At 40.6% G+C, this 22,231-nt stretch overlaps 2 protein-coding genes across 5 annotated transcripts; both read left to right on the top strand.

Moving 5' to 3' along the window:
• Positions 1-261: 261 nt before the first annotated feature.
• cyp27c1 (cytochrome P450, family 27, subfamily C, polypeptide 1) lies at positions 262-8,812 on the top strand. Its single transcript, XM_069174165.1, has 9 exons — positions 262-662; positions 1,497-1,687; positions 1,806-2,005; positions 2,318-2,527; positions 3,356-3,519; positions 5,720-5,886; positions 6,162-6,240; positions 6,436-6,639; positions 7,629-8,812. The coding sequence occupies exons 1-9, from the start codon at positions 372-374 to the stop codon at positions 7,746-7,748; spliced, it is 1,626 nt and encodes a 541-aa protein (XP_069030266.1). The 5' UTR covers positions 262-371; the 3' UTR covers positions 7,749-8,812.
• A 970-nt stretch (positions 8,813-9,782) lies between these two features.
• On the top strand, positions 9,783-21,106 carry rbm26 (RNA binding motif protein 26). Of its 4 annotated transcripts, none has more exons than XM_069173895.1 (22): positions 9,783-10,239; positions 10,446-10,564; positions 10,663-10,784; positions 10,878-10,969; positions 11,068-11,339; positions 11,791-12,066; positions 12,171-12,413; positions 13,381-13,521; positions 13,636-13,776; positions 14,005-14,131; positions 14,239-14,395; positions 15,741-15,932; positions 17,211-17,309; positions 17,438-17,506; positions 17,605-17,703; positions 17,794-17,868; positions 18,122-18,292; positions 18,394-18,498; positions 18,642-18,845; positions 19,541-19,627; positions 19,790-19,903; positions 20,401-21,106. In XM_069173895.1, the coding sequence occupies exons 1-22, from the start codon at positions 10,181-10,183 to the stop codon at positions 20,488-20,490; spliced, it is 3,054 nt and encodes a 1,017-aa protein (XP_069029996.1). In that variant the 5' UTR covers positions 9,783-10,180; the 3' UTR covers positions 20,491-21,106. The 4 variants fall into 4 exon arrangements, with proteins under 4 accessions (XP_069029996.1, XP_069029995.1, XP_069029998.1 ...); XM_069173894.1 differs by having other exon boundaries at positions 17,208-17,309; XM_069173897.1 differs by having other exon boundaries at positions 9,784-10,239; positions 14,023-14,131.
• The last annotated feature ends 1,125 nt before the right edge of the window (positions 21,107-22,231 follow it).

The following is a 22,231-nucleotide window of genomic DNA, read 5'->3' as shown; positions in this document are numbered from 1 at the left end:
TATCACGCTTTTAATCCGGTGGATGTCGGTTGCGCGCGTGCAAATAAGGTGATTGATAAACGTGATGTAACTGTAGGCACGTTGTACGGCTCGCGTCTTCCAATGAAAGAATGAGTCCATTAGTTACGTGAAGAAACGCCTACAACCTAATATAGAGTTATCCCGCCCTTCCTTTGAAGCGATCATCCAATCCTCTTCCGCGGAAGCTGCTCGAGGAACGATTTAAAAGGAGCTCATTGTTATCTAGGTCCATTACCGAACAGGGAGAGTTAGAAGTCAACAGTAGATGAGAACTCTGCACTTCTAAACTTTGCAAAAACAGTCAGTCAGTCGTATTTTTGCTCGCTGATATACCGAAAAGTATCCTCACAATGTCAATCCTGAACCATTTCTCGATAACATGCTGGAAGAACTTTCAAGGTGACCGGCTAAACAGACAGCTGTTTTACGCCTTACGCGCTTTACATAAATCAGCAGCCAGCGAGGCTTTGGGGATCGCTGCAACTGGAGAGGAGGCCGTGTCTGACAGACTGATCACAACGGTGGATCTCGGCGAAAAGACGAAATTCAAGACCCTGAAAGAGATGCCGGGACCCAACACCATGTCCAACTTGATCGAGTTCTTCTGGAGAGACGGGTTTGGCAGAATCCATGAAATCCAGGTCAGACAGATGTCCACATGTACCTTTTCTTTAGCTATATCTCCTTTTATTTCACATATGGAAGTATTTATTTGTGTCTCCATCAGTGGCTAAGAGCCCATGTATTCGCAGTCTCAGCCAAATATGCCACCTATGCGTAAAATGGCACAGATACTTGCGTAAAAGCCCATCTGGAGTTTAGTCGCTAGTCATCTAGTCAATAGTTTGAATTAAATGACACACAGAAATTGTATTTTTTCATTAGGCTTCAAGATACAGCAAGATAATAGAGTTACAGAATACTTTGATTGCAGTTCTTTTATACTCGTTGCTAAAGCTACTCAGTGCTCTTTTCTCCCAAACCCTAGTTGTTTAAGTAATAGATTTCCCAAATCACACATTTATCTTGTAAAAAAAAAATACTCGTTTTATCATAGGATCATAGGATTGTTTTATACTTTTATTAGAGGGTTTTTTGATTGAATATAGAAATTGGTGACAGAGAACAATTTTTTTTTAATTTAAAGAAACTCAGAAAACTCATGACTGAAGATGGGATCAAAAATCAATCATGGCACAGCAGCAGTCTTCAAGTCCAACTGTGTAAACAGCACCATGTAATGTTCCAAATACTTGATCTAATTTGTAAAATTATATTCTCACTTCTACACCAATAACAAAACCCTCTCATTCAACACTGGTCTGCTGAAATGTATTTCAGCAACATTATCATTTAGTCTGCATCAATCTGATCAACTTGAAGTTTCATAAACAAAATGAAATCTCCTTTCACGTCAAAATCAATCAAATTAAGAAATGTGTCTATTAATCAACTGTTGTCATACTGTTTTGTAGATGGAGCACAGGAAGAAGTATGGAAAAATTTTCAAGTCTCATTTTGGGCCCCAGCTGGTGGTCTCTGTTGCGGATCGTGACCTGGTGGCTCAGGTGCTGAGGGCCGAGGGCGTGGCCCCTCAGAGAGCGAACATGGAGTCCTGGAAGGAGTACAGAGACATGAGAGGCCGATCCACTGGCCTCATCTCAGCGTAAGTCCCCTTTAACCTTTTTATCTTCCTGAAATAATGACTTGGTCTGGGCTGTTTGGATGATCCCTTAAGTTGCCATGTGTTTAGATTTGAACAGCTAAATATTTATCTCTTCCAGTGAGGGAGATGATTGGCTGAAGATGCGCAGTGTGCTCAGACAGCTCATCATGCGTCCCCGTGATGTAGCAGTCTTCTCTGATGATGTCAACCAAGTGGTCGATGACCTGATCAAGCGAGTTGGTAGTCTGCGCACCCAGCAGTCTGATGGTTTAACTGTCCACAACGTGAATGACCTCTTCTTCAAATATGCAATGGAAGGTTGGTGACTATCCAACAGAAGTTTATTTTGAAGGAATTGACTGAAATTTGGGCAGGTTGGATTTGATAAAGATGATGAGGAATAAGAGAAGAATCTGCAAACCATGTTATTTACTTGTATTATATTTAGGTACTGAAATCTAAAGTGGCCACTCTGCTAAAGTTACAAACCACTGATAGACACTAGCGTTAAATTCCAAGGACACTTGTGTAAACAAACAAGTGATGGATAAGGAATCCTTGTGGCAGCTTTCCAGCTGTACTAAAACGATTAGTGAAACTCCCGCTCCTTTTTGGCTTTTTTCTCTACAGGTGTGTCTGCCCTTTTGTACGAGTGCAGACTAGGATGTTTGGAGAATGAGGTTCCTCAGGAAACCCAGGACTACATCACCGCACTGAACCTCATGTTCAGCTCCTTCAAGACCACCATGTATGCCGGGGCGATCCCCAAGTGGCTCCGACCTGTCATCCCCAAACCGTGGGAGGAGTTCTGTCAATCCTGGGATGGCCTCTTCAGATTTAGTGAGTACTTTTACAGCTGTGAACACCTCAATACTTGTTACTGTAATATCCTTGAATGTTTAGTAAAATGTTTGCCTGCAGAAACAAGAGTACTCTCATATTAACAAGGGAATTCCATCGAATAAATTCTGCTCCCAAAAAGTCTCCAAGAGACGGATTAAAAAAAGAATGCTAAACCAGTAGAAGCCCAGATTTGTTGACTTCTCTGCAGAAAGGCTCCAAAACAGAGGCTTTCTTATAGATTTGTATTCTCCAAGCCAAGGCAATCTTCATTTCGTTATCAGAAGATCATTTTCAGACTTGATCAAGCTTCTCTAAGAGCCACAAAAGACATTATAGAACAGTTTAAACAAATTTAGCATGAATGTGTGAAATTGGTGTAATATCCTTTAATATTTTGTTGATGCGACCAGATGGGCTTTAAATGAAACTGACTATAAATGAGCACTTTTTTTTTTACTTTACATGTTTTTCAGAATTGCCTTTTCTTAATTTGATGAGTTGATACCAGATCTTGTAAGAAGATCATTATAAAAAGTTTAAGCTGTTTAAACATGTTGGATACTGCTTTGAGTTGATTGTTGTTGTTTTTTTTAACTGTAAAGCTGAAACCAGCTGAAGTACTTGCAAAACTTTTTTTGTTTTGTTTTTGATACATTGTCTGACATCAATAGGAAGGAATGTCGATTTGCATGTAAATCTCCACTGCAGTCCCTCTCTTGCATAACCTGTTCTCTCTTCTCTTTCTTTTCCTTCACTGCCCTTCCTCCCTCCCTCCCACCACGGGTTTCCTTCACTCATCCTCCTTCTGTGTTTCTGTAATCCCAGGCCAAATTCACGTTGATAATAGGTTTGCAGAGATCAAGGCCCAGCTGCAGAGAGGGGAGGAGGTGAAGGGGGGACTGCTCACAAACATGCTCATTACCAGAGAGATGAACATGGAGGAGATCTACGCTAACGTAACAGAGATGCTACTGGCCGGGGTCGACACGGTGTGTGTGTGTGTGTGTGTGTGTGTGTGTGTGTGCGCCTGTCTTTATTCAGAATAATGTGTCTCTGTCTGAGTCAGGGTTGTGTTTCAAGGGTTGTGTTTCTGGCGCCATGGCTGTGCCAGCGTCGGGTCAGAGCAGTGAATTGGGGGGTTACACAGTATCCCACTGACAAACTTGTTCTCACTCAGGTTTAGTTTCTTGTCATTTGTCTCAGTCTGTTAGATCTACACAGGGGGCCTTTTGTTTTTCTCTGCCAGACATCTGTGTTATGCGTTCATATGTTTCCAAATAAGGAGTTGTAAGGAGAAGAACTGGCAAATAATTAAAGATGTGTGGTTAATGTCAGTGATGAGCCTTTTCTTTTTTTTTTAGGAACTCGTTAACCTTTAATTGGCAGATTAAAGAAAACAGAAATAGAAAGCAGGCCGCATGGCAAACAACAAACGACAAACATCTTGGGTCAGACTATTACTTTTATCCAAGTACCTTTTCTTCCAAAAGGCAAAAATTGCAATCTTTCCAAAAGAAAAATTTTACAGATTAGTCAGATTTCCACATTATTTCCCAGTGCTCTGTTACGTGTGAATGTGTGTGTGCATTTACATCTGTGTGCACATGTTTGTCATTATTGCCTAATTTGTTTAGGGTCCTGTCAGATTAATGAGAATTATGGGGGTAGAGGGTTTTGTGCTGACCTTGGGGCCACGGGACAAAAGGGTGTGTATGTTTTTGTTGAACTTGTTGAAGCGGCCACATCCAGGCAGGGGGTGGACTTAGCTGAGCCATTACCTGACCCTGTGCTAGATTTGCCTTTACTCAGCGCACACAAGAGCTGTCAAGACATGTTAGCTACAACCAGAGTTATAGCACAGTGTGGGCAGAGGTGGGGGTGGGGTGGGGGCTTGGGGGTGGGGAGGGGAGGGGAGTGAGAATAAAGAGTGAAGGAAAGGAGAGAGGGGGGGAAAAAAGAGCCGGGTGTGCTATGGATGTTAGGAAATGACACGAGAAGATGTCAGGAATGGAGGGGAGAGGCCTAGGCCTTTGAGAACTATGCTTGGATGAGCTTTTGTCATATGATTCCTCTCTGGCTGTGTCTGAGTCCTGCCAGCATCTGTGCCAGCTGGGGTTTATTTGGAGGAAGGGTTTGGGGAAGAGGAAGGTGGAGGACACGACAAAGAAAAGGATGGCAGGGCATAGACGAGCGTTGATAGTCTTTTGATCATTAATTAGTCCACCAGGAGACACTGACCTCTGGGCTCTATTAAGTTTGATGTTTGCAGAAACAAGCCTGTCCCTCTGATATCGGTATATGTCTTGAAATACTGTAGTAGAAAAGTGAGGGGGCTAAATGGAAAGACAGATGATATAACAGGAAAAGAAAATGTGGGGTGGGGCAACAGGACAGACGGTATATTCAGTAGGAAATGATGACACACATTTTCATATCATTTGGTCATCTGCCCACCGCATTGAAATAAATGTCAGTGAAATGTGAGTCAGACAAAGGGAGTTGAGAGAGGTGAGATAACTAACATGAGTTTTCAAAAAGGGAAGAGAAGATGGAAAAATATCAAGATGTGTCTGATTAGAAAAGAAAAGAAAAGAACAAGCAGTCTGGTGTGCATTAGCCGAGGCAGACCATTGAGGAGGGAGAGAGAAGCTGCTTGATTGGGCAATAACACAATGAAAATGTTAACAATAGAGTGAGGCAAGTGGTTTGTAAGGCCATTTCTGTACTCTGTACATTAATAAGGATAGTTTTCTCATAACATGTGAAAAACTAAATACTGTAATACAAAGTGGCACGAGTGAGCGCACTTAATCAAGGTGCTTTGGGAGGTTCATTGGATGAGAAAGGCGAGTGATGTAAGATGAGGGATAGAGCTGAGAGTGCAGCTGGTGGATAAACCGAGTGTCTGCTCGGCATGTACAATTAGCTGCCTCTCCCTCAAAGCCTCTCATTGTTTTTCTCGACACAACTCTCATATCAGCTTGCATAGCAGTTATTGTAAAGTGTTTGAGACCATGTTGTATGGTGATATTTACACTTAAAATAAAACTGAATTGACTTGAATTGCAGAACATAAAAAAAAAAAAGGCAACATGTCCGCAGAGATTTAATTGCACTTTTGGCACAGTTACTGAATGACACTAGTAAAACAACAATACATTTAAAGAGCACACCCTTTTTCTTTTCTAGACATCCTTCACTCTGTCTTGGGCCTGCTACATGTTAGCACGACACCCTCGCATACAGCAACAGATCTATAATGAAGTTACAAAGACTCTGGGACCAGGAGCAGTCGCCACAGCTGATGATGTCTCAAATCTCCCACTCATCAGAGGGCTGGTCAAAGAGACTCTCAGGTACCGACAGCAAGGATTTTTTTGTACTGGTCAGATTTAATTTTTTAATTTTTATTTTTTAATCTCTAGTCGTCAATGTCTCATATTTTCGGTGTTTATTAGACTTCAAAAATTAGAGCTTGCCTTCGTTCAGTATGTTCACTTGAATATCTTTAATTTGTCTTTTGCTGTGCACAGCTTTCACTAGTCGGGCTATCCTAGGATCAGACTTTGTGAAAAGATGAATGCATGGTCCTGTTGAATAGCAGTCTTTGTGTGTCCCACTCTGGGTGCAGGCTTTTTCCAGTTCTCCCAGGCAACGGACGGATTTCCCAGGATGACATGGTGGTCGGTGAATACTTCATCCCCAAAGGGGTGAGTCTTATGCAGGCACTTCTTGAGTGTGCATGTGCTGAGGAAAGTGTAGCCAAATACAACATGCAGTGGAACCAGATGCAACATGATCCTGCATTACTCTCATATCTCCCTGTTCCTCTGCATGTACAATAGCACAGCTGTTTTCATTGCACAACTGACATTTTTTTTCTTCTTATGCTCTCTGTTTGGTAGACTCAGTTGGCTCTGTGCCACTACTCCACATCTTTGGATGACGAGAACTTTGCTGATGCCTGTGACTTCCGACCGGATCGCTGGGTGCGGAAAGATTCCCAAGATCGTGTCGACAACTTTGGCTCGATTCCCTTTGGCTACGGCATCAGGAGCTGCATTGGCAGGAGAATAGCAGAGTTGGAAATGCATCTAGCTCTCACAAGGGTAAGGGGATCAAGCCATTCTTTTTTTATTTTTTTTTATTTTTTTAAATTTTTTTAATTTTTTTTTATATAATTCAAAGTTTTATTTGTTTTCTTTGAGCATTGCACCAGATACATTTCAGGACTTAACATGGAACAAAAGAGAGCCATCCTTTAACATAAAATAAATTAAGACAAAACCATGGACTGGAAAAATTCACAATCAGTAATTAAAGTGTTTACATTTCATTGTAACTATAGTTTAACATGCAACCATTTAACCCATGTCTCTGCTGTTTCCCCACCTTTATCAAGTCTACCCAAAATGTGCTCGTATAAGGAAATGCTCATCATTTAATCAGTCCATGAGATGAATCTGCTCTTAGCTTACACACTCATGATTGAATGAAACAAGTTTTTATTTTTGTCATGACATTCATGTTCAGCACACATGGGCTTGACACAATTAATTTATACAAGCCAGATCCACAATGCTCCATTTTCAAACTATCAAAAGTAGAATAATAATTAAAAACCCTTCACATTTAAGACCTTTATTGTCTAAATCATGAACAAAACATGTACTCTCATATTGTATTATTTGTCAATATTTCCTTTTTTCAGGGTTTTGAGACAAAGTTATGATCCACAGCATTACAGTAAACATGTTTCCATTGTTATGAACTCTACACCGAAATAATACAGGATTTAGTCAAGATCTTGATGGTTAATTGAATCATTCAATATACAGTACAAAAAGAAAATGCAAGTATCAATCAGCCCCTCTTCAACTTCCTCAAACCCTCTGAAGGGTTTTTAAAAACAAAAAAAATGACTTGCTCTCCATTTCTCCCAAATCACAATGCTCTCACAATCCACGTATAGTTTTGAATTTATTAACCTCAATGGCCAGAGAGGGCACACCAGATGTTTGGCTTCTAGATGAGCACACTTCTGAATGTACTTTGTCACATTTGAACTGAGACATCTTTGTTTTTGCTCCTCATGCAGCTCATTCAGAAGTTCTGCATTGGCGTGTCTCCTGTCACCGAGAATGTCAAGGCCAAAACCCACGGCCTGCTCTGCCCGGCTGCCCCCATCAACCTGCAGTTCATCGACAGGGAGAACTAGACACGGACTCCTCACCGTCAGGTCTACTGCATTTGAGGCTTCAAAAGTGTTGCTTCATCACTAGGCTTTTTAAATCCACTGCTTTTAGTACACTCTCCACTGTTATCACTCAGATACCAAATTGAGACTGAGGTTTTACTCAGGCAAGAAAAGTATCTCATTTATTACGAGGGCACACAAATACTGTACAAATAATGTGGGCTGTAAAATGGTTTTGTATGTATATTGCTTGAACTGAAACCAGTGCAGGTTTGTTAGACTGTTACTTTCTATCCATCCTATTCAAAATACTGAGCTGAAAATGAACTAATCTGTATACTCTAATCATATCTTGTATCAATGTGAATGCATGTGTGCATATATAAGGATGCAGGCACACACATAATACATAATCACGCTGTTTCCTCTGAGTTTGAGAAAGTAATTGATTAAAAAAAAAAAAAAAAAAAAAAAAAAAAAAAAAAATTGTAGAGCAGCTGTGAATTTGCTCTGCCTTTTATAACAATCTTTATTCAATGATTGTCTGTGTTGCTAATCAATATATTTTAGCATGCTGCTTTTTTCTGGCAATTATTTTATTTAAATTAGGATGGAAGAAGAAAAATTATTCACTGAAGGTCATTGCATGATTAAAATACCCAGTTTTGTTGGTAAATGGCTTTTAGCTTTTTAAATTTGACGAATTTGATCATCATGTGAATGATCAAACATTATAAAGTAAAGGAATCAAAAGACAAAATATTGAAGATCTGGAACATGTTTGGATCAAAGAATGTGATTGGTATTTTTGGTTTATATGCTGTTGTTATGGAAGTGCTGTCTTGGCATGTCGGTTGCATTATTGTTTTTTTGAGGGAAAAATGTACGTTATAGCGCTTGTTGTAAAGGAAAGAGACAAGTTGTTAAATTGTACCAGTTTTAAGGATCTTATTGTTTGGGGAAAAAAAAAGAATGTAAACACTTTTGTAAGTTTTTGTATTTTATCTACATTTCAATTGTCTTTTGCCTTTTGTCGTTCCAGTGAAACTGGGAAACAATAAAAACGATGTAATCACTACTTTAAACATCGTGTGTTGTTCTTTGAAAAAAATCTTTACATCCACAGTACTCCAGCAGTGTGTCAAAGCAACACTAATGATGTTGTATAAAAAAAACTGAACGATGAAAGAAACCATTAAAGAAAAAAAAATCTTTCCACTGTAGTTTTGAGTTACAAACCTGTGTGCATGAAGCAGATAGATTCAGTGATGCATTAATATAACCAGGGAATGCATGTTTTAAATGACTAAATATACTGTGCACCAAAGCATTACTGATTTAGTTTTTGAACATCTGCGTTTCTCTAACGATACCCGCTCATGTAACTAGCATGGCAATTTCAAAAACATTCAATGCAATACATCTAAATGATGTAGTTTAATATTCCAGTCAGTAGTCTGAAACAGACATAAACAGGGTTAGGACCTAAGGATATTATTCATATTGTCTAACTTTGAGCTGTTTAAATGTACATTTAACTTAAAGGGTCCAAAAAGAACTTTGTGCCAGTTTTTCTGCAGAAGACCAGGGTCCAATTTCCCAAAAGCATCTTGAAGTTAAGTTGCTGTCAGCCATTTGACTTCTCTGGGTCATCTTATGATTTTGGTAAACAGGCCCCTGTGCATTCAAAAAGCTGGTTAAAATGTTGTATTAAATCACGGCTAAATCCCTGATTTAAAAAAAAAAAAAAAAAAACAGCTTTGATTAATGCTTCTCCTTATCATTGGTGCATGTTTATCTTTGCATTTTCATGGGACCTGTGCTCCGATGAAAATACAGTTCCTACAGACAAAAATTTCTTGCAGCAATTTGTTGTAAATGAAAATGCATTTTGGTCGGTACATTTGACGTGTACAAGTTCTGACTGTGTCGTCCGATGGTTGAGGACAAAAAAAAAAAAAAAAAAAAAAAAAAAAAAAAAAAAAAAAAAAAAAAAAATCTTCCTCTCGCGATAACTTGCAAATTTTCCCAACGAGAAGACAAGCGGAAGTAAATAGTCGCCATGGCATAGTAACTAGTGAGGGGGACGAAGTAGCAACTTAAGCGTGGGGTGCTACTTGATTTTTAACCACTTAAAATCAGTCACAAACTTCAGCGTTAGTCGGTTCAACGTTGGGAGACAATAGCACCGCTCCGTCTGCATTTCTACAACAAAAACATTACGCGGGTCGAGGAGTCGTGCAGCCACGTTCCGGGGCCTGGAAAGACGGATGCTAATCCAGCTAGCCTAGCCAGCGTTAACGCGGCAGTTCGGCTAAACGCAGCTTTTGGGCCGGAGACCACCGAAGTGGCGGATTTCACCAGCTCATGTTTTAAAACGAGACAAATAGCAACACGCCAGCTTAGCTTTAACTCCGGCCGCGGTGGAGGGAAAGTTTCGGGCTGGATCGAAGATGATCATTGAAAACCTCGATGCCTTGAAAACATGGCTGTCTGAAACCCTCGAGCCCATGTAAGTACAGGGAGCTTGTTAGCCGCACAGCTGTTCGCAAAGTGAAGTCACTTCACACACTCTTGTTCCGACTCCAACCTGTGCAAAGGTGTCATTAATGACGGATAATATTCTGTTATACAGGCGACGTGTCTTTGCACACTTTTAACCTGTGATAAGTTATATACTCGTGTGTCTTTGGGGATTTCTTTTCTTCACAATTGCAGCTGTGATGCAGACCCGTCTGCCCTCGCCAAGTATGTTGTTGCTTTGGTGAAGAAGGACAAAACTGAAAAGGAACTTAAAGCCCTATGTATAGACCAGTTGGATGTATTTCTTCAGAAAGGTGATTACGACAGCCTTACTTTCCAAGCCTTCATTTCATTTACCATATAATCCCGTCTGTTGTTATTTACCCATGCATATCATTTGATGTTCTTTCAGAGACCCAGCTTTTTGTGGATAAGCTGTTCGAAGCCATTAACAACAAAAGCTACCTCCCACAGCCAGAGCAACCATCCGCTTTGGTCAAAGGTGAGAAAGAAGAGCAGCAGAAGAAGGATGAGGTAATTACATGTGCGCTTACCAAACAATATGGGCAACCTCTATCTAAGATAAACACGTTTTCTGATGTTTCTTTGCTTTTTTTTTTTTGTTAGACAAATCGGGAAGAAGAACGAGACAAGAAGTTTTCTCGACGAGTGAATCACAGCCCTCCACAATCGAGCTCTCGCTTCAGTAGAGATAGCAGGTGTGTGTGTGTGTGTGTGTTTCCTTTTTCTTAACACTTTATACTTCAACTTGTGTTTTTCTTTTATCTAATTGGTAAGTTATTGATTTCAATTTCAGGAGAGGAGATGACCGTAAGAGAGACGATCGCTCCAGGAAGAGGGATTACGACCGCAACCTGCCGAGGAGGGACTCGTACCGCGATCGCTACAATCGCAGGAGAGGCCGCAGTCGCACCTACAGTCGCAGCCGCAGCCGGAGTTGGAGCAAAGACCGTCTCCGAGACCGCGACAGAGAAAGGGACAGGGATAGGGACAGGGACAGAGATCGGGAACGAGATCGCAGCAGGAGCCGGTCCCTGAGCAGAACTCGGTCTAGGAGCAGAAGTAGAGGTGGGAACTTTTTCACATGTTACATGAGGTGCTCAAAGTTCACTTCATGTGATTAATGACACTTATCTACTGCTGGTCTAAAATGTGTCCAGTCAGATAACAGCTGACCAAGAAGCTTCTTAAGCAGAAGAATATCTACAGAAGAATAGTTGCATTTGTTTACTATTGATTGATTGATTGATATTGTGTGTTGTTGTTTTTTAAGCATTAAATTAACTCATCTTTATTATGAATGATGCAGAAGTCTATGAATTTATTACTGTCTGTATCGGCATTGAGCAGCTCAGACAGCTGATCCTAAGTATATACATAAATGAGGAATGGATGTCGAGGAATGGATCAGCTAAGGACAAAAACCATACAAATTTGATTTTAAACTTTGCAATGTTTAAACAGGTTGAGGTTCCCACATGCGTACATCCCATGATACGCTCTTCTTGTCTGTTGACAGATAGAGACGGAAAGTTGAAGTACGAACATGACCGAGGGGACAGGTCAGAGGGTGGTGATGGCTACCCCTCCACGGCCCTCGTCTCTACTGCAACCACTTCACACTTCCCCGTGCCAACGCTGAGCAGCACCATCACAGTCATCGCCCCAACACATCATCATAGCAACAACACCACTGAGAGCTGGTCGGACTTCCGCCCTGAGCACCCTGTGGATCGTGGCCCTTTTAACAGAGGACCACCTCCTCAGCAGAGGAAGCGATGCCGTGACTACGATGGTAAGGAAAGCGGATTAAATTTTCCTTTTAAAGGTATGCAGGTTGGCTATTTTTTCTGGTTCTAATGTGTCTGATGTTCCATGTTGGTCTGCTGCCTTTTCCAGAAAAGGGCTTCTGCATGCGAGGGGACATGTGTCCGTTCGATCATGGAAGTGACCCGGTTGTAGTGGAGGATGTCAATTTGCCCAATATGCTGCCCTTCCAACCTCCGCCGATGCCAGGTGTGGACCCACCGCCACATCCAGGCCTCCCACCGCCACCGCCTCTCATGAACCCCCCACCTGTGAACCTGCGGCCCCCGGTGCCCCTACCAGGCACCCTCCCACCGAGCCTTCCACCTGTCGCAGGTAGGAATTCAGATCTCACTCTGAAATTGAAATGTATTTTTCCACAGACACATGTATTCTAGGTTAGTCACACTTCATCCAGTCATACTTTTCCAAACATATCTACAAATGCATTCAACACAAAATATCAAATAGACAGAATATTAAGAAATGTTTTGACAACAAAATAGTTTATTAAGCAAATATCGGTTCAAATGGATGATTTAATGGCATCCAAAATGGAAACTGTTCTCAAGTACAAAGACAGGAAATGCTTGCAGGGCTGTCACTAATGAGTATTTTTCTTGTCTTAATTAACTGATTATGTTCAGTCTAGAAATTTCAGAAAATTGTGACTAATGTCTGTCATAATTTCCCAAAGCCCATAATTCTATCTTTTATACTCTTTTAAACTATCCTTTTGGATTAAAAGCTCAAATTTGTGAGTTTTTGACATTTTGGCTTGGAAAAATTACAGAAACTATGATTCAACTATTGAAAAAGTTTATGCTTCATTTTCTGCAAATCTATTAGTTGGCTTATCATTGCAGCTCTAAATACATTTGCCCCGTCCATAGAAATATCTAGTCGATGCTGATTAACTGACCTCTGAGACTTCACTGTGTCCCGGCCAACACATTAAGAACGTAATTCTTTCCACCATGTTTCAGGTTGGAATGTCAGGCAGTTTTTCCATAGAGGATTAAATCCTGTTCAGAACAAAGATTTGCTACGAGACAAAACTCTGCTCGTCAGGCTGAAAACCGGCAGTTTTAAAATGAAAGGCTCTGAATGATGGAACCGTCTGGTGGGAGACATTGATGAAACGGGGGGGGGGGGGTGTCTACGGTCTCAGTTTCAAGGCGTAAATTTGCACGAGCCCTCTTGAGTATTTCGTAACGCACCCATGATTCTATTAAAAAGAGAAGGAAAGGTGAACATTTACAACAGACTTACAAGTTGTTATTTGTTGCTCTTTTTGACACAGGTCCCCCTCCTCCACTTCCTCCGCTGCAACCAGCAGGCATGGACGCTCCTCCCAATTCCATCACCAGCTCCGTTCCCACCATTGTTACCTCTGGGATGCGCTCCTCTCTCCCCCAGGCCTCAGTGCCACTCTTCACCTCTGGTAATGACTCTATGTCTTCTAAAGTATTTCATTTTTCAATGATTTATAAGTCACAGTTACTGTGTGTTGCCTTACTGCCACATGAATTAAAGTAATCCTCTCTCTGCTAACCAGACCTGTACGATACAGATGTGTACAATCCAGAGGCCCCCAGCATCACCAGTACTTCCAGGCCGGTCTACCGCCACCGGGTCAACGCTCAGAGACCCAACCTGATCGGGCTCACAATGGGGGAAGTCGACCAGCCCCCGAGAGGTATTGTTCACATTAACTGAACCATCTTAACTTTGAATAGATTGTCTTAAATCATGCTTATCCCTTACAATTAACATGCCGAGGATTTTTGCTTCACGAACAAGGAGAATATCAGTTTTTTGGTGCCTCTCGCCGTGTTTGTGTTTTGACTGTCTGTTTCAAAGTCTGGCTGTGGAGTTTTAATCTCCTTTTCAGCTGTGTGCTCTTGTCTCATATCTGACCCGTCAGTGTTTGTCAACTCACCAGAAAAGATTCCCAACAACAGTATGAGAATCGTCATGGAATCTGACTCGAGGAAGAGACCAGCCATCTCCCATGACAGCGGCCCGCTCTCCAAAAAACCCTGGTTTGACAAGTAAGAATCGCAGTGGTTTGATGCCTTTTTAAACATATTGTATGAAGATGGTTTTGCTTTAGTATCATGTTCACTAAATTCTTTAATAATCTCTCTTCGCTATTCAGACCCAACTTTAACAAACCCAACCACCAGGGTTACCACAAAAGACCTCAATTCTCCCCCAATGCCAAGCTGCTCGTTCGGCAAATTCCTCCTGAGCTCAACAACATCAGCAAACTCAATGAGCATTTCAGCAAGTTTGGCACCATCGTCAACCTACAGGTCAGTCCGGATGCCAGAGATTTCAAAGTCCCCGCTTAGATTGTCAGCGGCTTGTAAAAGATCTAAATGCAATCGCGGGTGCAATTGAGCAGCTTTCTGATATGTGAATGTTATGTATGTGTGAATCTGATATCAGAAGGTTACAGAGTTTTTAAACAACTGCATTATTCACTTTGACAACCTGGGTTTTTGTCGTGGTTTAGATTGAATTTTTAGAACATAGCTTTTATGGTCAAAATTACCATGTTCCCACTGGTCATGAAATATTAGGGAATTATGAAAAGTCTATTCCAGAAATGGGAAGTCAGGGGATTTGATCAATTTTGGGGACAGTTATGAAATATAATGTAATTTGTTTATAGCTTGTTCAAATTTGAGTTGCCATTTATCAAAATGTCGTATTTTCCATGAAGTATGTTTTTTGGTCTAATGGTATTTAACTTGTTTCTTGAAAGGTTTTATCGCCGTCCTTCTCATCAACAGTTTCTTCAGTCAATGTGTGCTATTTCCTGTAGCTGCTAACGAAATCAAACATGCCAGGAAAATGGCAATTTTTGCGCTTGGGCTACAAAATGGTGACTTTAACGATTGGATGAATATATGACAGAAAAGCCAAATGTAAAGTTTGTAAAGCTATTCAAGTAAGGGAGAGAGAGAGAGAGAGAGAGAGAGAGAGAGAGAGAGCTCTTCACAGCCACACCAACATTAAGAAGCATGCTGCCCTCATTAGTGCTCTGCTGCAGCCCAGTGGAGGATAATCTTCAGTTAGTGGTAGCCCGAGGATTTCATTTCGTTCAGTTCCCATTTAAGAGGACATATTTTGCTCAATTTATTGTTTAAACAGTTAAGAAACTGTAAGTATTTTACTGGAAAGCTGTGAAAGAGTAAATAAAACTTGCAAAATACCTGGAATAGAATAATTTGATCTGATTGGCACAAAGGCGGATTGTTTTTCTGCCTATTATAGGTCCCAGAAACCCATTTTTTGACTTATCGGTGATATGATTTGCAACAATTTAATGTGAAGCTGACGAAGATCACAGGAGTAACTATAACTGTAACTATAGGTCAACAAATGGAGTTTTTCTAGAATCTGAAGTACCCTTTGAAATTTAGTATCCACCCTCCTCCTAAATTCTCTAATGCTCTGGTTTTTGAAGTAGTAGTTGGTGAGTAGGCCGCACAGTAACAGACTGTTGGGGTGGTGGGTCATAATTATGATATTGTTCATTTGAGCACCTGACAAATGTGTCACCCAAATCCTCAGCTGTGAACTAAGGTATTTACAGTATGTGCATCCCTCTTAATATAACCGTCACGTTGCCTTTTTAATGTCCATAAACAGGTGGCCTACCAGAATGACCCAGAGGGGGCCCTGATCCAGTTCGCCTCTCCAGATGAGGCCAAGCGGGCCATGCAAAGCACCGAGGCTGTGCTCAACAACCGCTTCATCAGGGTTCACTGGTTTCGTGATGACGGGAGTGACGTACAGGGCCAGTCTCGCTCACAGCAGCAGCCTCCGCCACAGCCAGCTACGGTAAAAGTTAACTCGTAACATGGCAAACAAAACATGTTGGCAATAGGCCAGCTCCTTTGATATTTCTGACAATATGACAAAAATACTGAGCATTTTTTTAATCATTCATTTCAAGATCATGCAGTTACAACAAAATATTTGTTTTATGTCAGTATGAATGTAACACTTTGCCTTCAAATATTCAGTTAAAACTTAACAAAAAGGAAACTTCTTTAGTTTGTAAACAACAACAGTAACTCGGAGTGAGATTCAGATTTTGTTCAACATATATCTGCTTTCAGCTCTGCTTGTTAATGCTGTGCTCAAGATATGCCTTTAACATCCATTTAATCTTTACGCTGTTACATCAACAAGTTGTGATGTTGACATGATGTGATTTTCATGTGATATCAAAAATACGTCAAAAATTATACAGATATAATTGTGAAGGATGTGATATGGCACATTCCTGGTTGGCATTATATGATTGGATCCCATTTTCCTGTAAATGTAAATATTTTTTTAAATAATATGCACAAATTTGAAATTTGTTTAAACAAAGTTCTTCCACGGAAAGGTTTTAATCAACCTGATTGTGTGTTGTGCCTTTGCTACTGGTCCATTGGTCAAATGTAAATAATGTCCGTCTGATACGAGCAGTGCAGATTGTGATGGAATACAACTGTCCTCTCTTTAATACTGAAATCTACTACAGACGCGTCCACAGTTTGCTTTGTTGTTGATCTGGTGCTGTGTGAAATGTGACACCTGCTTTAAGCTATTTTTTTTTGCTAATTTGTAAAACTGGCCACGGCATACTGCAGCATTGTTGCCTCTTGGCTCTCATTTTGTCACTTGTCTTCATGCCAGTGCTGCCTTCACTGACACTTACACAACTTCTTTTCCTGAGATTTGTTTTGAGTCTTTCTAGGAGACGTAGAAAGTCAGTAAATACAGAAGACAATGCAGTTGCACCTAAAAGTTCAACACAGCCATAGATAGTTAGTTAGTTAGTTTGTTTGTTTATTAATCCCCAAGGGGAATTTTTTTTTTCCGCTACAGCAGCATTTATAGATACAGGAAAGCAATAAAATAACAGTAAAAAAATATTAAATATAAAAATGCACAGTATATACAATAAATAGAATAAAATAAAATAGAATAATTAAATTAAAACTAACTAAACAACAGTGCAAAGTTTTTTTTTATTTTTATTTTTTCTGTAATCTGTAAGATTACACAATAGAATTGTTAAATTGCGCTCCTACTGTGATCAACATCCTCTTTGTGGTGCAGCAGCCTGCAGCCACCTCCCTGAAGCAGTCTGTCAAAGATCGCCTCGGACCCCTGCTCCCTGCCAACTCTGAGCCCTCCCAGGACTCCAGTGTAACCTCTCAGGTGTGTGTGTGGCTGATCTTTTGGAGGATGGGCTTTTTTTTTTTTTTTTTTTTTTGCACATACTTGTAAAATATCTGCACAAGATGTGTATAAACATTGTCTCCCCCCCCCTCCCCTTATTGGTGCAGAATTCTTCTAAAGTATCAGTGAAGGACCGTTTAGGTTTCTCTGCCAAACCAGCAGCTCCTGTTGAAAAAGTAAGCGTCCACGCTGTCTGCAGAAGTGTTCGTTTTCTTTTTGAATGCGTCTCCTCCTTTTCCAGACTGTTTACGTGGTATCTTTCTCTCCTTGTTAGGTATTTTCGACGTCGATGGGCCTCACAAAGACCGTATACAACCCTGCTGCTCTGAAGGCAGCCCAGAGGAATTCAGAGGAAGCTCTGAAGAAGAAACAGGTCAGAGATGTAGATTTGTGGGAAAGGATTCAGAAGAAGAAAAAAAAAGGCCATAATCATCCTGATCATTTCCCATTGTTGCTTTCACAGGAAGCCTTGAAACTTCAGCAGGATGTGAGGAAGAAGAAGCAGGAAATATTGGAGAAGCACATCGAGACACAGAAAGTAAGATCATTTGAATGAGATGTTTTTAATACACACATCACAACAACAGATTATTGCTTGACACCATTTAGATTTTGTAGCTTTCCTATGTAAAAGTTAAATTTCAGTGTGCTCTGTAAAAAAAAAGCTCTGACGCTTATGTCCCTAAACCACTTAGGGGAATAGATTTACAGTGTTATATTGTTCAATGTTTAAAATAATGACTAACTAGCGATCCTCTGTTATTTTTTGGGGGGGCTCCCGTCATCCACAGCTTCTCATATCGAAACTTGAGAAGAACAAAGCCATGAAGGCGGAAGATAAAGCCAAGATCATGGAAACGTTGGGCATGTTGACCAAGAGCATCACTAAACTGCAAGAGGAGATAAAGGGAATCTCAAGCAGCAGCATCAACCCAATACGGACAGCCAAGAGCAAGGCCCAGGTGGGACTTTCTTCCAGCCTTCACTTTGTTGCTTTCTATTACAGTTTTATTCTGTGGTTTTTGATAATTCGGGTTTGTATTTAACCGTCTGTCGCTCACAGGCACAGAAAGAACTGCTGGATGCAGAGCTGGACCTGCACAAGAAGACTCAGGCCGGAGAGGACACCGCCCTGTTGAAGATCAAGTATACCCAGCTGCAAATTGAGGTATTGAACTTGGCAAAGAAAACTGCCCCACAAGCTTGATCTCTTTGAGTGTAACGTGCTGTTTACACCGCAGCCACTGGAGGGCGCTCCTAGTTTTCTAACTTCACAGACGTTTTTGTGTGCTCTGTCTTTGTTTGTTTCAGGCAGCTAAAAGAGGACTCCTGTCCCCGGGACGAGGCCGGGGCATCAATGCTCGGGGCCGCGGGGCCGCCAGGGCCCGGGGAAGAGGCTCCAGGGGGCGGGGAAGAGGCGCGTCACTGCATGCAGTCGTGGACCATCGACCCAGAGCTCTGCAGATTTCAGGTTTCACTGAGACAGACTGCGTAGATGTGCTGCCACACTTTGCTGTAAGTCAACCTCAAACTACATTTATTGAACCAATAAGATGTTTAGCTGTAGCTGTTAAAGTGCACTGACTGTTGAGGGTTGGACCTTCTGCCTGTCAGCACTAATCTCATGTCAATTACAGCAATACCAAGTTCATTTAATATTACTAAAGCTGTTTCTATTGTTGTATTGAAAATAAAGCCTCACCAGTGTCCTCTGGTGGTTACAAATGCTCTGTGCAGCTGACTACAAATGAAACGGTTTTGAATTGGGACATGTAGCAGATCCTCTACCATCAGCTTACAATAACTGCATGTAAATCCACCTGAATAATGGGCTTCAAAAACCAGACAAATGTACTGTAACTGGCAACAGTAAACACTGAGATATGAATTGATCAGCACTCACGGGAAGCCTGAAAGACACAAACATGCAGTAATCAGGACACCCGGCAGACATCCTTTTATAATATGTACTATTTCTGTCACACACGGCCGAGTTTAACAGCTATGATACATGCACCCGTCATATCATTTAAAAGTAAACAAGTAAGAGTGACTGGAATACTCCTTCAGTATCCAAAACAACACAAACAAAGATCACTTAAGATCTATAATTGTTCCTTAGGCACATGAGATCTGTTGGATATTGTTTTTGAAATAATTTCACAGGAATGAGTTGGTTTGTTTAGTGACCAAAATGTTGTGTTTTGAAGCAATTCGGAGAGATTGAAGATTGCCAGATTGATGAGAACAACCTGTCTGCGGTCATCAATTACAAGACGAGAGCGGAGGCAGAACAGGTCATTTTTCTGATGTCCAAACAGTTAAAAAAAAAAAAAAAGTCCACATTTTGCTGTGTTGCTCTGTGCTGGACTGTCAGGACCGGAGCACACACGCTGCCATTTAGCCTGTTGTTGACACGCCTGTTTGTTGTTGTCCACCTCCTGCTGTCTGTGTCCCAGGCGGCTCTCCACGGAGTGCGATTCAACAACCAGTCTTTACGCCTGGCCTGGCACAAGCCCGTCACAACTCTCAGCGCTGCAGATGCTGACGAGGCCGAACCGGAGGAGGATGAGGTTTGTAGGCTTTAGTAGGAGATCAGGACGGTTGGTTCTGCGTCAGGTTGGTTTCCTGTAAAGACGATAATAAGCAAGACTTTTTTTTAATTTATTTTTTTTATTCTCGTGCTGCCGTTACTGCTTGTATAGAAATCCACTTGAAGATATTTAGTTAGGATATTTGGATGTTCTCTCTTCAGATACATCTCGGTAAGGCTTATTTAATACTTTTTCTTATTGGGTTGCATTTATAAAACACAATAGGGCGGTGTAACACATTACAGCAAGGACTGTCTTGTGGCACTTGTACTTTCATTAAGCAGTTGGTCTGGCAGCGAGATGATAGTCTCAGGTTGAAAATTGAGTCCCTCTTGAGACTTTTTTTTTTTTTTTTTTAAATACCTGCGGCTATAAAAGGTCTTTCCACTTTAAATTGCCTTTTTTTCCCCACCACTTTTTTAATCATCTGTATTAATTTCTCCATTTTTTTTTTCTCTCTCTTTTTCTTCCATCAGTACCCAGAAGAGTCACTGAGTGACGATGCATTGCTGCAGGACGACGATGAGGAGGAGGATGACAACGAGCCTCGTTCCTGGCGCAGATGAAGGTCAGCTGGGCGCTCTCTCCTGGTGACACCAGAGTGGAGGACAAGCAACAATCCAGCAACTTTATAAGATTTCAATGCCTGTTCAAAAATTTCACTTTGGCGAGATTTTTTGTTGTTTTCTCTTAACACATGTTACTGGCAGAACAATGTGCGAGTTTGATTACTTTTAACGTGTATACCAGATGCAACAATGAAGAATTTTTTAATGCTCTTAGGTAGAAATAATTTTCTTTTTTTACGCAACTAGTTTGAACAATTGTTGAACTTTCAGTTGAAAAAAACAAAAAAACCCTGTGTTGTAATTTAACTGAATGACAGACAGCAGCTCTTGCAGACTAGTATTAGTTTGACTGGTTTAAACGCTTGTGTGTAAATATTTTATGTCTGGGTTTAAGTGATTTGTATGAAAGCTTGGCTTCTCAGTTCTTGGCTTTACTTTGGATTGTACAAAAAAATAAAGAATTGAAATGGTCTTCAAAAAAATCCTGCCAAAAACAAACAAAAAAAAAGAAAAAAAAGAAAAAGAAAAAAAAAACAAAAAAATAAGTGGCAGTGAAAAAAAATGCTGAAAAAGAGCTGAAAAAAGACCATTTCAAAAAAACACAAAAAAACTTCCTCTTCACCTAAAGAGCAAACTTCCTCAAAACATTCCTTCTATCGACAACTTTCCTTGATTTATTTAAGTTTGGATTGGTAAGGTAATCAATCAAAGGTAATTGCATTAATTTTCATACAGGTAAGATCATGGCATCATCTATTTTTTTTTTTTTTTCTCCCCCCTCATCTTCACACGACTCAACTGAAATACATACAATCCAAATGTTTATACAAAAATAACAACATTTGTGCTCTTTATTTGTTGCAGATGCTGTTGGCAGCTTCAGCTACAACGTCTCTCCAAGAGCCCTCAACGTTTTGTAATCCTGTATTTAATGTGTAATCATTTTTATGGTGCTAAACTCGTGCTGCTTTATTAAACAGTTTCTTATGACTTCTGGATTCAGTTTTCTTATTGTGTGTAATAATTGCCTGCTGGAAGGTCATATGAGGCATGTTTGTGGGTAAATTAAATGCAACAAACTCCGGTATGTTTAGCTGCAATGTGCCACGCGGGATGTAATTAAACCGCGCTGATGCCTGTGGAACCTTCGGGTAATTAAATGTATTAAAAAAAAAACCTCGGTTTGATATATAGTTTTCTATAACCTTAAATATGCCAGCAAAGAGAATTTAGAGATCCATTTTTGCTTACAGTGGACTATTTTAACGATGCAACCGTCTACATGAATGCATGCGAGTTGTGGGAAGCTTCCCTCTCCTGTGTGATGTAAACAGCATTAGCAGTCACTGAATTCCCACAATAGCTGTAATTATTCCGTTGCTTACTTATTCTTATAATATTCTTTTGTGTCTGCTGAATAGTTTCAAGCCATTATCACGGCAAAGCGTGTAATACACCAGCCAGTCCACTAGAGGGCAGCGTGTCTTTGACAGTATGTCATTGTGACTAGCCATTGCCCCTTTTTCTTTTTATTAGTCAGCTACACTGATCTGGTTAGCCAAGTGGGAAGTAAGCTAAACCCCTACAAACAAGCCTTTTTTTTTTTTTTTAGATGTTTAGCTTCATTGTTAACTGGTGCCATGTTTAAGCCAATGTTACCTTATCTCCATATTAAAATAGCATGATTAACATTACTTTATATCATCATATAAATTGTCCTCTGCTGCCACCTTCAGGC

Source organism: Embiotoca jacksoni, unplaced genomic scaffold (assembly GCF_022577435.1).
Source record: "Embiotoca jacksoni isolate LCO1_2020_lvr unplaced genomic scaffold, fEmbJac1.0.p SCAF_6, whole genome shotgun sequence".
In the NCBI taxonomy this organism is placed as follows: Eukaryota; Metazoa; Chordata; class Actinopteri; family Embiotocidae; genus Embiotoca; species Embiotoca jacksoni.
This window is presented reverse-complemented; position numbering and strand designations above follow the sequence as displayed.

What these genes read in the sequence shown, in the direction of transcription:
- cyp27c1 (XM_069174165.1), top strand. Translation starts at nt 372, where the DNA reads ATGTCAATCCTGAACCATTTCTCGATAACATGCTGGAAGAACTTTCAA. An exon ending in CTGGTCAAAGAGACTCTCAG is followed by an intron (nt 5,887 to 6,161) that starts GTACCGACAGCA and finishes CTCTGGGTGCAG; the next exon opens with GCTTTTTCCAGTTCTCCCAG. An exon ending in AATACTTCATCCCCAAAGGG is followed by an intron (nt 6,241 to 6,435) that starts GTGAGTCTTATG and finishes TCTGTTTGGTAG; the next exon opens with ACTCAGTTGGCTCTGTGCCA.
- rbm26 (XM_069173894.1), top strand. Translation starts at nt 10,181, where the DNA reads ATGATCATTGAAAACCTCGATGCCTTGAAAACATGGCTGTCTGAAACC. An exon ending in AGTGCCACTCTTCACCTCTG is followed by an intron (nt 13,522 to 13,635) that starts GTAATGACTCTA and finishes TCTGCTAACCAG; the next exon opens with ACCTGTACGATACAGATGTG. An exon ending in CAGCAGCTCCTGTTGAAAAA is followed by an intron (nt 17,507 to 17,604) that starts GTAAGCGTCCAC and finishes TCTCCTTGTTAG; the next exon opens with GTATTTTCGACGTCGATGGG.